The sequence below is a fragment of the Crinia signifera genome, chromosome 5 (genome assembly GCF_055691185.1).
Source record: "Crinia signifera chromosome 5, ASM5569118v1, whole genome shotgun sequence".
Classification (NCBI taxonomy): Eukaryota; Metazoa; Chordata; class Amphibia; order Anura; family Myobatrachidae; genus Crinia; species Crinia signifera.
Genome location: NC_139221.1, coordinates 241,914,801 through 241,931,195, shown reverse-complemented (window position 1 = coordinate 241,931,195; position 16,395 = coordinate 241,914,801). Strand labels below are relative to the sequence as shown.

General features: G+C 40.1%; 1 protein-coding gene across 1 annotated transcript in view; it reads left to right on the top strand.

The window, feature by feature from the left end:
* Positions 1-13,638, top strand: part of LOC146080965 (ubiquitin-conjugating enzyme E2 E2) — a 236,220-nt gene extending 222,582 nt beyond the window's left edge. The window contains exon 6 of the mRNA XM_083188743.1: positions 12,793-13,638. Within this exon, the coding sequence (XP_083044869.1) occupies positions 12,793-12,890 (98 nt within the window). The 3' untranslated portion in view covers positions 12,891-13,638. The remainder of the gene's footprint in view (positions 1-12,792) is intronic.
* Positions 13,639-16,395: the final 2,757 nt, after the last annotated feature.

Sequence of the window (16,395 nt, the reverse complement as noted above, 5' to 3'; positions counted from 1 at the left end):
TTTTTAAAATATTTCCCTTTCCTAATCCTCAAATCCCTCTTCCATCATTCACTTTTTTTTTTATAGCACAATTTATAATAATAACTGTGAGTTTGTGTGTCAGAACAAATCCTAATGTAGTAATTATCAGATAATATCCCATCTAGTTTAATACAATTATGGAAATATATTTTATAATTAGCATAAGAGGCTTTTACCATGCAATCTCAGACACTTTTCTGAGGCCTGGCAAACATGGAACAGACAAGCAGAGCTCTTAAATAGTTTTTTTAAGTATTTGCTGTAAGTAAATTGTGCCTACGGGTAAAATACACATTAATGAGCTGGCTTGATGAAATATTAATTGAATTTATATAGTCAAACCTCTGTGCATCTTGGGTTAAAACATTCAGTAGCTTGCCCAAATGGCCAATAGATTTGTATGTAATCACTTTACAGATGTATGGAATATAGTGTAACTACTAAAAAAAAAAAATTAGTAGACAAATAGGATACTTTAGGTGAAGTAGGAGAGTGAAGACTTGTATATAACAGCAGAAAAAGGTGAAATTTATTTACAAATAATTATGTAATCAGTGTCTGTCTAACGTGAGAGCTCTGAAAACTATGTGTATATATATATATATATATATATGTACGTGTGTGTGTGTGTATATGTGTGTATATATATATATATATATATATACATACATGTGTGTGAAACAGCCCTATGCTGTCAGCTCTCTGCAGCTGCAAAACCTGGCGCAGACATGAGGCAAAGATTTAACCTCGCCGCAGCCATTGCCGCCAACCTTTCACTACCAAGAGACAAGATATTTGGGGGTCCATATTAACATAATATATAAATGTATTATTGATTAACAGTTATTTATAAAGTGCACTCACATTCTGCAGCGCTTTACAGAAAATATTTGAACATTCAGTCCCTGCCCCAGTGAAGCTTACAATCTATATTCCCTGCCACATGTACACGCACACAGACATTCTAGGGTTAATTTTGTTGGGAGCCAATTAACCTACCAGTATATTTTTGGAATGTGGGAGGAAACTGGAGTACCCAGAGGAAACCCACTAAAACACGGGGAGAATTTACAAACTCCACACAGGGCCATGGTGGGAATCGATCCCATGACCTGTGTGCTGTGGGGCAGTAATGCTAACCATTACACATACTGTAATACAGCATGCATAATTGAATCTTTACTTATTAAAAAAAAGGAAAGAGATGAATACTTTAGAAAGTTTAATTCAGGCATTTCCAAACTACGGCCCTCTATTAGGGAATGCTAAGACTATGGCAAGGAATGCTGGGATGTGTAGTTTCACAACAGCTGGAGGGCCACAGTATGGACATGCCTGGTCTAATTCATCCTCTGAAAACAGTAAATAAAAATGTGTATAGAGAGTTGAGGTATGTTACATAAGGATGTGAGTGCCTGCTGGAGTCATTTTTGAGCCACAGATGTAATCAGGTTTGAATTGCCCAGGGATATTAACTAACTGTGTTAAAAAGTCCTGACTCTGTTACGTCTAATCTACGTAACAAATAATCACACACTGGGTTTCTCAATGCTGGGTTGAATAATCATATGTTGCAAACTTTGTTTAAGATTGAAAAGGGTTAATACTGTAGATAAACATGGCTCAGCTCCATAACCTTGCTATATTTTGCTACAGGTATAAAACAGCACTCATTTCATGCAATTGGTTCCTGCATGAAGTGGAAACTGGATTGTAAATGGTTATATAAAGTGAATAATACTTTCATTTGTAACAATTGCCTGTATTCACATCTGTCATTTAAATATTTTTAGGGTTTTTACTGCCTTTCTCTTTGTCATTTGAATGATTTAGACCAATATAAATAAACTTAGGATATAACTATAAACAGTGTGTGTGGTGTTGAAATACATTTTACCTCACAGTAGTCTAAAATCATAAAAGGGCAAAATGTGAATTCTGAATTGAAAGGGTTTTTGTGTTCTGAAGTTGACCTAACAAAGTTACTTATTGCTTATTACACAATTTGTGACCATTAATTAATAATTATGAAAGGAACAGAAATCAGGTGATCGTTCTTCCCCTTGAGAGATCCCAATCATATAACAGAATCATTACAGATTAACTATTTTTGATAAATAATGTTAAAGACCTTTTATTGCATCTGCTATGTGCGAAAAATCCTGGTTTGGTTCCGCACAAGTATAAAACTGTATACTCTAGTACTGAATTATTAATAACATTTCTGTGTTTGCCTCCATACGTTTTTAGGCAGAAATAGTTTTTTTTGCAAATATTGCTCAATAGCCTGAACTACTTAATAGACTGAATCCAATACAGTCTAAACATTTCTTCACTGTAATAATGCGAACTCTCTTATTGTAAACATACCTCATTTTCTCTGAAACCCAACCATGCAGATTTTCAGTTGTCTGAGAAATACACTTAGCACATGTATATTTATCTAGTGGTACATTAGTACAAAGTGGATGATTGCACACTGCACGTCACGCACTTTGAGTTTTACAAGCACAGCTCAATTCCAATTTGTAAAATGGGATGTAAAGCATAACAAGTGGGTTTCACTCCCATCAGACCTATAGGGAAAAAAGTTAAGTCTTGTATATACTCCACAGGAATGGTTGTTTGCATAATAGTTAAATAACACTTTATAGCACCTGTCGCTCATTAATTTCTTTCCACTTTCTCACTTACTGAACACTTTTCAGCTGTTAGGCAAGGTACCCACTTTCTTTTAAACAACACAAATGAAAATACGAGTGGTTCTTGAAAAAACTCAGGGGCAGATGTATTAAGCCTGGTGAAGAAATAAAGTTGTATGTGATAACGTACCAGCCAATCAACTCCCAACTGTAAGGTTTCAAACACAGCTGATTGGCTGGTGCCTTATCACCTTCCACTTTATCTCTTCACTAGGCTTAATACATCTGCTCCTCAGAAACTTGCAATCTTGCAAAAAAATCTTGATTGGATGAATCCTTATGAAAGCTGGTCATATCACTAGCCTAAACAAACGTGGAGGAGCGTCCAGTTACTCAGAAACCCACCTTCCCCACAACCTGGCCGGCATCCACTACATGCAGCATAAACGGTAGCATGGAGCTGCTGCACATGCCAATTAGCAGCAGATTTTCCTAACTAGGGCCTGATTTAGAGTTAAGAGCTGATCAGAGATTTTGATCGATTTTCAAATAATTGTGCATTGCACATGCGTGAGCCCAAATAGCAACAGAAATCAGATCATAAACCCATATTGTATGCACCTTGACTCACCGGTTTAAAGGAGGATCCGTGATGTCAGCTCCAGCCTCAATCAGCCTGTCTCAGTTGCAGAGTTGTGTAAGGGTCAGGCTTATATCTCAGGGTTGCTGACTTTTGTAGTCTAATCTCTGGGAGAAGCCCAGAGAGGAGACTTTCAGCAGTACTTTGGGGGTGGGGCTTGAGCGTGACATCATTAAGCCCCGGCCCGTGATGGAAAATAACACGATTTGCCGATCTCCGTGAAGGGGGTGGGGCTAAAAGTATGTGATTATGCCATTTTAGCCGTGCCCCCTCCTCGGAGACCCACGGATTGCACTATTTAACCACCGCTGCGAGTAGGGAGCATGCGCGATCGGGGGGCGGAGCGAGGGTCCCCGGGAATCCGGGAGGATTACCCACCTTTCTGGGGGGCAGAGAGGGGACCCGATTTTTGGGACCCTCCCGGCCACTCCGGGGGGGGGGGGGGGGGTAGACTGGGAATATAATTTGATAATGAGTGAGTTGCGTATGGGAGTGTATAGTGATTAGCGATCCATTCTCAATTCTCTTGCAAATTTACACAGGGTGGGTATTCTTTCTGTCTGGGTGGCAGCTATCTAGTAGTGTAGACCAGCGGTAAGGTCTGAATCAGGCCCCAAGTCTGCTCTATGTGTAGATCTGAGTGCTCGGTCATGACACCAGAAAAATAATCTGGTTAGTGGCTTTCCCTGATCATTGGGCCTGCATATGTCTGAAATACTGTATTACTGTACATAACTTACACACACCTTGTTCGAGCCAGACTACAGCTTGCTACCTGCTAATTATTCACCCTTCACGAGTCGTACTAAAATCAGATGTCTGAGGAAACTGCATTCTCCCCTTTTTTGCTAAGAATACACATATATTTGATTGCACTCATTCACATTGCTGGGGAATTCAAACAGTAGCCCCCCCCCCCCCAACATCCCCCCCAAACTGGTATGTGAATTCAATTATTATAACAATCAGCATTCTGCATGTAAATTCCTTCATCCATGGCTTCCCAGCAGGAAACTGTAGACTTTTGCTACTGACTTACAGCAGATCTATTGCATAATTACCTAGATTTTTGTAATCATTTGCAATGACACTTTGGTGCTGGGTCTATGCATAAAAAGAACATGGTCTTTATTATTATCTAAATGGACAATTCCCATCATAACACTGTCACAAAGTATGTAGTAGTGGCACAGGTTGGTAAGATAAAACAATTTATTTTGAAAGATGTTTATTTTACAAAACCAAGAAATCATTTTCTGACAGTAGAAAAATCGGCACTAGAATTTAATAGGTTGCATGTATTGGACTGAAAATCATCGAAAAGTGCAGATTTTCTGTAAAATGCAGAACTGTCCCTGGAAATTAGGGACAATCAGCAAATTAGCTATTTTATTTAAATATTGTATGCAGGATTTTATCTACTATCATACTGTGCTTTTAACATTTAGCAAACTTTTGGATATCATTAATAAATTCCTCTTTTAAGCATATTATGCTTACTTGGGATACAGACATTTTTTTCTATGAAGAGATCTTTCACATCATTAAAATGTATAGTGTGTCAAAAGATTTTTGACTGCATTTTAACATCTGGAGCCAAATGTAATAGGGTGTGATAATCAGAGAGTGAGAGATTTTCCATTTTTATAAAGCGGCAATCATTTGCACTAAAAAATGAACCTGTTATTTCAGTGTAAATGATTGCCACTTTAAAAAAAATGGGAGAACTTTCCCTAAATATCTTCACTTTCTGATTCTCGCACCCTATTACATTTGTCCCCTGATGTCTTCAGCAAACTGTCTGCATACTGTGACTGGCATTGGGCAGTGAAATATTTAACAACCCGTACAGTACATTGCAATAAAATGTAAACTGATGACTATTGATTTAATATTGATGGGTTAGCCTACCCTAACAGTGATTCATTTGTTTGTACTGGACAGGTGCCCTGTGGGGCAATATTAAAGTGGCTAATATGTGACTTATGTCTATTGCATTGTGGATCAGATTATGAATTAGTTTCATAGCACTATACATTTATATTTATATATATCATCAGTAACATATGATGGGTTTTTCTATTTAATGAATATAAACAGTCTAAAACCCTGTGTACTTTACTGTCATGGTAAAGGGACTTAGAATATACAATTCCCTCTCACAATGGGTTGGCCAGATGTATCAAGCTTCAAAAAGTGATAAAGTGGAGAGTGATAAACAGCCAGCCAATCAGCTCCTACCTGTCATTGTTCAAACCCAGCCTGTAACATGGCAGGTAGGAGCTGATTGGCTGGCTATTTATCACTCTTCATTATATCACTTTTTGAAGTTTGATACATCTGGACCAATATTATTATTTTTATTATTATTAACAGTTTCTTATATAGCGCATACATATTCCGCAGCGCTTTACAGAGTATAGTTGAACATTCACATCAGTCCCTGCCCCAGTGGAGTTTACAATCTATATTCCCTAACACATGTACACGCACACACAGACATTCTAGGGTTAATTTTGTTGGAAGCCAACGGACCTACCAGTATATTTTTTGATTGTGGGACAAAACCGGGTACCTCGAGTAAATGCACGCAAACAGAATATACAAACTTCCCACATTTAGGGCCATGGTGGGAATCGAACCCATGACCTCACTGCTGTGAGGCAGTAATGCTAACCATTATACCATCTATATATATATATATATATATATACTTGTGGTACGGTCCGGCACTCCGTCTTCATGGGCAACTGCCCCGGTGCCCGTCTCGGTGGACAGTAGAGATGAAGAAAAAGACTGGCACTCGTGGGTCTTTTTAGAGACTGTATTAAACAAACAGTGGAACAACCAACGTTTCGGGGCTGCGCCCCTTTGTCAAGGTGTGTGTGAACCTTGACAAAGGGGCACAGCCCCGAAACGTTGGTTGTTCCACTGTTTGTTTAATACAGTCTCTAAAAAGACCCACGAGTGCCAGTCTTTTTCTTCATCTCTTCATCTATATATATATATATATATATATATATATATATATATATATATACACAAATTGTAGAAGTAGTAGGAATAATTTTGATATCACAGGACTGTTTCAGTTTTTTGTTAAAAACATTTCAAAGTGAGCACTTAGGAATATATTCAATGCCATTTAGGCGAGCTATGACAGTGAGCAGTACCTATTGCTCGCTATCATAGCCCACCCTCAGTATTCATCCCACCCCCCTTCACTCGCCGTTTCCACCTCGCAAGGTGGAAACGGTGAGTGCAGAAGGCTCGCTGCATTTGTGGTGAACCTTGCTGTCCCAGGGAATCCTCGCTGTCCTCTAATGGTGACATAGAATACGGCGATCCTTGCAGCAAACAAGCTATCCTCACCATAAATCCCCTAGTCATTGAGTATACCCCTTAGAGAAGTGATTCTCAGCCTCTGTCCTCAGGACCCCCACACAGTGCACGTTTTCCAGGTCACCCGGCAGGTGCACTCATTACTCACTGACACATTTTAAGAGATCACAGGTGGAGTTATTTACACCTGTGATTCTGTGAGGAGTCCTGGAAAACGTGCACTGTGTGGGGGTCCTGAAGACTGAGGTTATGAACCATTGCCTATGGTACATACACACGTGAGATTTATTTTCTATTAGACCACTATTGGATCTGGGTCTGTGTCTGGATCTGGGTTAGGTGCATACACACGGTGAGATTTCACTTTCTATTTGATCTGTGTCTGGATCTGGATAGTCTTGCCTGCCAAGACTATTTTTCTATTTGATTTCTATAAAAAATTTCTTGTATAAGCAAAATCGAATAGAAAAATAGTGCATATCTCACCGTGTGTACCCTCAGATCCAGACCCAGATCTAATAGTGGTCTAATAGAAAGTAAATCTCACCATGTGTATGCACCATTACAGTATAAGCAAATTGGTGTTTCCCAATTACATCTGTTCAGCCAGACTGCTACCCTGTACATACCACTTGCTCACATAGTGTCATCATTGACGGCTTCCAACATTGTCGACAATCTATCTGAGAACAGGCATGTTGACAAGTACGTACATTGATTCAGCCTCTCTATATTGTCATATGCACCTCTTTATCCCCAGAGGCTTTAAACTTAAATGAAGAATCCCAATTTGTTCACATTCAGTTAATTACTCTGTTTCTGTAAAAGTTGTGTATTCCAAAAATTATCAAATCATAAATAGGTATGGTCTATAGTCCACTACACAACTGACATATGCATAGTAAATGTGAATATGTTCTATAGATTCAATATATTGATACCTAGCGATGATACAAGTCCTGTTTCGCTCGTTATACATCTGTTCTCCAGGTTTCTTGGACTACATGAGAAATCCCAAACTTTTTTCCATGAACTATTGGATTTGCCGGCCTCATATTTATGGTTGGCAAACAATCCTAGCAAGTGATTCAAGTCAGACCTCTGAAGTAAAGATTACCATACATTAACCCCTTTTTTTACTTAAGCTGGCCATACACTAGAACAGGGCTGGGCAACACCGGCCCTCCAGATGTTAATGAACTACACATCCCAGCATGCCTTGCATCAGTTTCAGCATGGCCACATAGCCAAACTAATGCAAAGGATCCTGGGATGTGTAGTTCATTAACATCTGTAGGGCCGGTGTTGCCCAGCCCTGCACTAGAAAGACCGGCGGTCGGGATCCCGGCGTTCAAAATCCCGACGCCGAAATCACGACAAGGGGGGACGTGGATCGCCCCCACGCTGCGCTCGCCACGCTAATTTATTCTCCATCCAGGGGTGTCGTGGACACCCACGGAGGGCGAAACTGTCTGCATTTCGGCGGTCGGGATTCCGGCGTCGGGATTCTGAACGCCGGGATCCCGACCGCCGGGATTTAAACTGCATCCCGACCTGATAGTTTAAAGCATGGGTCTTCAAACTGCGGCCCTCCAGATGTTGTGAAACTACAAATCTCAGCATGCCTTGCCACAGTTTTGCTATAAGGGAGTGTTAAAACTGTGACAAAGCATGCTGGGATTTGTAGTTTCACAACATCTGGAGGGCCGCAGTTTGAAGACCCATGGTTTAAAGGTTGCAAGAGCGGTCATGTGCTTTAATAGCACATACGATCTGCTTACCAAGCGCAAGCAAAGCTGATGGATCATACGTGCAGCACGTGTGATCTGAGGTTTGACCTCTTGACCCATGGATTGCACACAATTGGTCACATCAAAATTGTGTGTTTGGGCCTGATATTGTTCTAATGTATCATCACCTTTACACTCAGTGATTTCACATTATAAAATCAGTTTACATCTTTGTGAGTGCCCATGGCCACAGATACACTCATACTGAGTTTCTGTAGAAGTATGTGATCTGTCATCACTGGATGAGAGAGATCCTGGGCTAATGAGCTGAAGAGCAGTCTCCCAAATTGCCTCGGTTTTCCAGTGTGAGAATGTCAGGATATGCTTTATTAAGAGAGCCCTGTTTGCCCTATCCAATGACATCTGCTGACTGAATCTGCTGATTGGCAGCCACCATCCAAAGATCGTCAATCCAAAATGGAGTGTTTTTATATATATATATATATATATATATATATATATATATATATATATACCTGATTTGCTGATTCCGACCGTTCTATTGTAAGAAAAAATGGGCCCCGCATTGTAGACCTGCAGGGAACTTGAGATTTAATACATATGTACACAGTTGCAATTTTCCAGTGAACACATTTTACACCACAGCTTTGAATGCATTTATTTCAAACTGAACCTGTCCTTTAATGTGCTGTGTTAAACATCTGGTGCCTCCACCCTGTCATTGCCTTCATTGGGTGCTTGTATTCTGTTAAATTGGATATAAAATACTTCCAGCCACATAACCTAAGCTATCCTATCCAATTACATCCTCTCAGCCCAAACATTACTATGTTTGTGTTCTCCTTCACTTTCACATCCTCTTGACCCTTGGCAAACCGTGCTGTGTGATTGGATCAAACCACCAAGAACTACAATATGGCTGGACCATTATTCAAACTGTAGCCCCGGTTTTTAAGTAACAATGCCTATTTTCTCATAGATTATACATTTGTGAGCTTCACCCTCTTACCTCTGTCTGTAACTGCCCAGTCTTAAATTATTAAATTATCCCAATTTTAAAATGCAGTGCAATTGGTTGGTGCTATATAAGTGACTGATAAGAAATGGATAATAGAGGTTTTTGATTCGTAGAGAAAAGTGTTCCCATTGTCAGTGGATGACAATAAAACAATATAGAAAGTTATATGCTAATGTGTTTATGGTCTTTTTTTTCCCATAAAATAGAAATACTTCCATACTATTGTTGTAATAGGGCAATGTTTCAGCTTAGAGAAAGCACCTTGGGCATAATTCTCTCTCTGAGTTTTTTGGGGACACATTGTAAAGCGCCAGGTGCAGAATAAATATTCTCAAGATGAGGCCAGCTACTGCTATATTTGGAGAGAACCCAGGAAACAGGTGTTTACTGATCTAATTGTCTACACTATTAATAAGTGTGGTTCCTTACGAATTTAATAGGCAGCTATAGAAAACAAGAAAATATTTTAGGTCCATTCTTTTTAAATGGGGGTCCTGTTTCTATATTGGGGACAAGCTGTTATGATCTGGTTGCAGTACAGTGTACGACTGGATATTTCTTGGCTGTAGAAGTATTCCATCTGGATTGAATGTGTTACTTTTGATTTAGCACATAAGCACATAATTGCAATTCCATATTACATGCATCTGGTTTTTTATATCAATAGAGTTTTGCTGCAAAATAACCTTTTAAAAAGCAAATAACTCCGTTTTGAATGGATTAATTTAAGAGGCTGTTTTTTTTAATAGTGTGCAAACGTTAAAGGCGTGAAAGCCTAAAAGAATGATAGAGAAAGTGTCTTTGACCAATGGATAATAAATGGACTTGTTGCTAGGAGTAAACGGCGAGAATGCTGAGTGATCTGAGCAATGTACTTTAGATCGCTCCACACACACTGCTGTATCAGCGGTGTGTGCAGGGCAACCTGTCAGGACCAGTGTTCTCCGGTAAAAACACTGGCCCTGACCGGCGATTAAGTAGATCTATCCAGCACACCTCTGCATTTGTTTCCTCTCCCTTATATACAGTGGCACACCAGGGAAGGGGGTAACCAGAACACCCGCAGCCATACAACATTTTTTTTTTCTTCTAACCCTGGCCAACCACCCACTGGTGTGATTGGACAGTTAAGTGCCTGACAGCTGGGATCCCAACTAACAGAGGCTATTCTCCCTTGTGGGGGCCCAAGACCCCCATACAGGGAGAATAGAACTTGTGATGAGCCCGCAGCGTGGCGAGCGCAGATAGCCCGCAATGGGCTTTGATTCTCTCACCCCCAGTCAGGATTCCGATGTCGGTATACTGATCGCCGGAGTCCCAACTGTCAGGTTGCTATACCACACCCATCTAGAGTGTGAAACGGCAAACACCTAGATCCTGTTTTTATAGACCATTTTTTCCAACTACTGAGGTTTTTACCACTAATCTATAGAAATTTATGTACTAATTGATTAACATACCGGCAATTGCTGATTTTACATCAATGATATATGAGGACTTTTATTATTTTATATAATAAATAAAATGTTATATTTTTGGAGCATTTATTACATAATTTATCTTCATTATAAATATACTTATGTGTTTGAATTTTAGGCACTGTGTTATTTGATGGATTTATGTATACACATATGCTTTATTAAGGAAAAGTTAAATATTAGATTATTTTCTGAATTTAATATCAACATTGTATGATTAAGGATATATTTAACCTATTTGCACAAAATATCTATTGTTTAGGCAAAATTGCTGATTATGTTGATCTGCAATCCCACATACATTAGCTATATTATTTTTTTTAATCTGCAAGTTTAGTTCCTACTGTATCTATATTTGCATCTCTTATATTTTCCTTCATTACTCTTCTATAAATCACTGGTCTTCATTCAGTTCAATTTGATAAATAGCGGAGCTATTCAATTCTCCTCACTTGTTGATTGAAGCCAGCTCTCATACCTTAACTTGGTGCTTAGTATCAAGAACCATTCTCTGACTTTACTGCCTGTCATAATGCTGTCTGTTCTGCGCTAAAGGCAGAAAACAGCATCACGGCACTAGTTTAGTCCGATTTCTACTCTGTCTAGTCACAGCTAGTTGTATAGTTTCATGACCTCCTTCCAGTGCTATTAACATCAAACTCTATGGACGCTGCAACATGACTGCCAGTTACAGAACCAGTTATCTGTGTGTGTGAGGGGGTGTTTATGGGCTACAGTAGACAGGGGTCAGAGAGGTGTTCCATATGATTCCACCATCATGTGACTAAGGTTGCAAATAGGAGCAAAATGCACTCAAAAAAGTTATTACTAGCAGTCTAAAGAAACAAACATGGTGGAAGTATGCAGTATATAGGGGTATTCAATGTCGTGCGCTATATATATGTTTCCGACAGCATTGAAGGCGGACTTCGCCAAAATAGATCTGACTTTAATACAAGTTGGATCTGTTTTTTGTCGGAAACGGCAGAGGATTATCTGTACTTGTGTATTATCACGGTGCCCGCAAAATCGGCCGCAAATCGCATGCAAAAGTCGGATGCGATTTTGTGGCCGATTTTCAGGTACGCGTCCTCCTGACCTGTTCATCCCCCCACTATCCACATCGGCATGGAGTTGATTGTATAAAGCATGGCGAGCCAACGAGCCCGAAGCGTGGCGAGCCCCGCGTATTACTTGACGTATATTCCGCAGGGCTCGCCGCGCTTCGGGATCGTTTTTCACGTCCCTTTGCGGTGCTCTCTGCAATCGCCACGCTTCAAGCTCGGTGGCTAGCTGCGCTCGCCAAGATTTATAAAATCAACTCCACGCCGACATGGATAGTGGGTGTATGAACAGGTCGGGAGGATGCGTGCCACGTCCTCTCGCGGGGCACGCCTCGCTTTGGGCTGACTTGGATAGGCAGGAAATCAGCCACAAAATCGCATAGCGGATCGAATCAGCCGCAAATCGTATGCCATATCGTTTACGATATTGTATGCGATTTATATAACATCGGGCGCCATGATAATACACAAGTACCGAATTGTCAAATTCACAGCCATTTCTCGACAATCCACAGCTGCTTTCTGCACCCATTTTTCCCACTCGACAGGTGGAATATTCAATTCCACCTGTTGAGCAGAGCGAAAACAGGCCAGGATTACGTCTTTTAAAACGCTCCGACAGTCCGAATCCATGATTCAATACCCCCAATAGTCTGAATTAATCGTTGGAAATCGAAATGGAAAAATAGCACTTGTTCCTAAGACTTCCATTAATTGATGATAATTGTCGGAGGTGGCAGGAGGGGTCATTGCTTTTGAGATAATAGAGCATGGAAGAGTGTGAACGGCAAGCTTTTGTGATCTAATGACAGCTTTGTGTTGTGTTTCTCTTGCAGCTGACCCGCTTGTTGGAAGCATCGCCACCCAGTACATGACAAACAGAGCAGAGCATGACAGAATGGCCAGACAGTGGACCAAGAGATACGCCACATAGGACTTATCACACTGGACCTGAGCAAGCACATTCACTAAGTGCATCAATAGCTCTTTTCTTGACTTTTTATTTTTACATTTTGTGACAAAATACTGTATGTCCTTTTTTATTAAGACTTTGTTAACTTGAATTCCCCCCAAAATATGAGGGGATTTTAGTTTTTGTGTAAGAATTGTTGAATATGTGATAGGTTAGAGCTTTGTTTGAAAGCCTTGTATCAATATTTGTGTTTTTTTTTTTGTTTCTGTTTTTTTTTAGGGAGATAGGGGACTATAATTTAATTTTCGGTTGCCTCATCTCTGTTTCCTAGTGTTAGATTTAATTTTTATTTTTAAATATTTGATTTTTTTGTACCTAAAGTCTTTCATGGTGGGTGCATGCTCCAGGGAACAATGTTTTATAAATAATATTAAAAGCAAGAATCACTGTGCATAACTAGACTCTGTTTCCCCCACTAAAGACTTTCTAAATGAACAAAAAAGGGGTATTTTGAGCTATTTAAAATTGCTTGTAAATTACGTTAGCAGGATGTTGAACCATTGATGTACACTTGTGTTATAAAGCACTCAATAAAAACACTGAAGATTATACATATTTCTTGCAATGCAGAATCAAGCGCAACATACAGCTACAAAACCATGGATGGGTGCAAGTAGATGTCCTAAAGGGAAGCTGTTATGAAGAAAAGTTCTTTGTGTAATGTACAGTAGTGTCATGCAGTACAATGAAAATAAAAGTGCCAGTTTTATTTGCTTTACCGTCAAATTTTTTTTTTGGGGGGGGGGGAATTGCAGCATGTGGGGGGGGGGGGATATATATATATATATAAAGCACTTACCCCCCACACACTGTGAAGGATCCAGGCCAGCACTCGAGAGTTGATGAAGACAATGGGTTTAATTCATGTTGTGCAGAGCAAGCAAGCAGCTGCTGTACCCGACAGCCGTTTCAACTGGGCTTTGCCAGTTTAAGTCAGGGGACCCGGGCACTCTGTTCTCCCCTTAAGTGACATTAGCGCACAGCCTGTCCCCAACACTTCCAAACCCATGCTACATCTGATCAGCAGAAAGAGCCTGGTTCTGCCTGGGCCAAAACAGCACTGCAGTGACTGGCTGCACCGCTAAATCCCCACTTCCTTAAGCAGTGAATTCTTTTTTCCCCTCCTCTTTTACCATTGTAGCCTTTAGAGGCACCACCCACTATACAGACAGTCCTGCTATCGAATCCGATCCATTTTCCCCTTCATTAATGAAATTCCAGCCTGTGTGTAAGAAGTAGATTTAGACCACTCATTTACCCCACCCCCAACCAGCACCTCAAAGCGTCTTGCACAACTACCTCCATGGGGGCCCAGCAGCTGAAATGCCTTGAGAAACTTATCACCTGTATTTACATTTTACCTAAAACACAGCACGACCCAGCAAGAGTAGCAGGAAGCAGCACCTCCAGGGTATGCAGTCATTAAATCTACAGGGTCTAGGTCAAACAGTCAAAAGTTTCTGTTTTTCATGAATTAAAATAAAAAGATTTGTTCATACTTTTAGCATCTACGTGGGCATAATGTGTTGAGCGAACAGTGTCCATATCGACCTTTGTCAACATATACACCCCAAAAAACTCACGTCGACCTTTATCATCTCGACCTTTTGACCCTGTCAACCAATAACTGTCGACCTGTTGACTGTGAACCTAGACATTGTAGAACTAATATACTGTAATCCACCAATAGCCGGGTTGCCACATGTCCTGGTTTACCGAAGAATGCTACTAATATGCATTCAAGTGGCGCCTATCAATCAGTGGCGGCCAGTTCCACCCACCAATCATCAGCACACTGTGCAGAGGTGATGAACGCACCACCCTAGTTATCTCCCTAGTCAGGATCATAACTAGATGTTTGTGAGCCACACAATAAAATAAGCTATCATCTATAAACTACATCAGTGGTAGCCAACCCTAGCCCTCGAGAGCTACCAACAGTTCACAATTTCCAGACAACCTAGCTGCTGCACAGCTGCACTCATTAATCACTGACACATTTTAAAAGATCCACAGATGGAGCTAATTAGCTCACTTGTGATTCTGTGAGGAGACCTGCAAAACATGCACTGTTGGTAGCCACCGAGGACTAGGGTTGGCTACCCCAGAACTACATCCACTGTTAACCAATTATAATCTCCCTCGTGGTTCTTATGACTAAACCTGTCTGTGCACTGGAACATTGCTTCCCAATTTCTGTGTTTGTTACATATGTAGTTTTCCAATATTCATCCCCCTAATAGGCAACATCTACCAAAGAACATTTTTCGGTCTGGTGGGGATATTGATAATTGTATTATTGTTATCAACATGATCTTTTTAATACTAGTGATTCACATTCTTTATACACACATATTTAAGGCCATAAACAAAAGCAATGACACATTATTATTAAATATTTTCTTCAGAAACTTCAATAAATTCCTGTTCCTGGTGTATACCTGATACGATTAATCTAATAAGGAATACACTACCACATTTGAATACACCTTTTAATGATGATGATGATGATAATTGCAGTGTGTAGTAAATAGTCAGCACTGCTTGTAACCGTTCTCTGTATCTGATGCTTCAGAGATAAATGGAAGGGACTCAGGTTGTTACACACAGCACTGCATAGTTTATATGCGCAGCACTGTTCAATACGCCTCTGTAAACAGGTGCTTGGAGGACTTCTGTAATTCCCCTGAATATTCTGAGCAGTGAATTGCAGCAGCAGCAGAGTACAGGATCATGCAACCACAGCTAGTTATCATTTCAGCAGTGTAGCCTTGTTCCCTGTATTGAGTTCTGCTCCCTCTGCCTCCTCATTCATATTTCTGCCTGTGGGAAGGAGAGTGGTGTACTTCCACTATGGGGACTATGAAAAGGCTGCTTGAGTTATGCATTCAGTAAATGATGTTCTGTCAGTATTTACATTGTGAATGAAATTCTGAATGTTGATATTCAGAAAATGCTGATAAATTATACCACACCTGATAGTAAAGAATCATTACAGTTATAATGCCAAAACAGATACAATGGTAAAAGAAAATTATTAAAATATCAGCATTCTTCCATCAACATCATTTTCTCAACAGCATAAATGTTGATTATCTGCATCTCTTATATTTATGTATACACAGTATGTGTTTTTTTCCAGACAGCACACCAAAGATAAGGAAAGGACAATACAAGGGAGAGGTTATGGGGGTGTGTGACTTGTGTCTTTCCACTTTAAAGGCCAGTCTGCAAACTTTTTGAAATAGTCTTTCCTGTCACACTTACAGCCTAATAATTAGAGGCAGAGGTTTCAACAAGACAACAAATTCCTCTACCCCACTTTAAGCAATGAGGTACTTGCTGAGAACGGGCAAACTCAGCTTGTCAAACCATCTGCAAATTGCTTATTGACAGGACATCCAGCCTAATGGCCACAGACAATATAAATTTGTGCCAGCACTCTGTATTCTTATGTAAAGCCCCC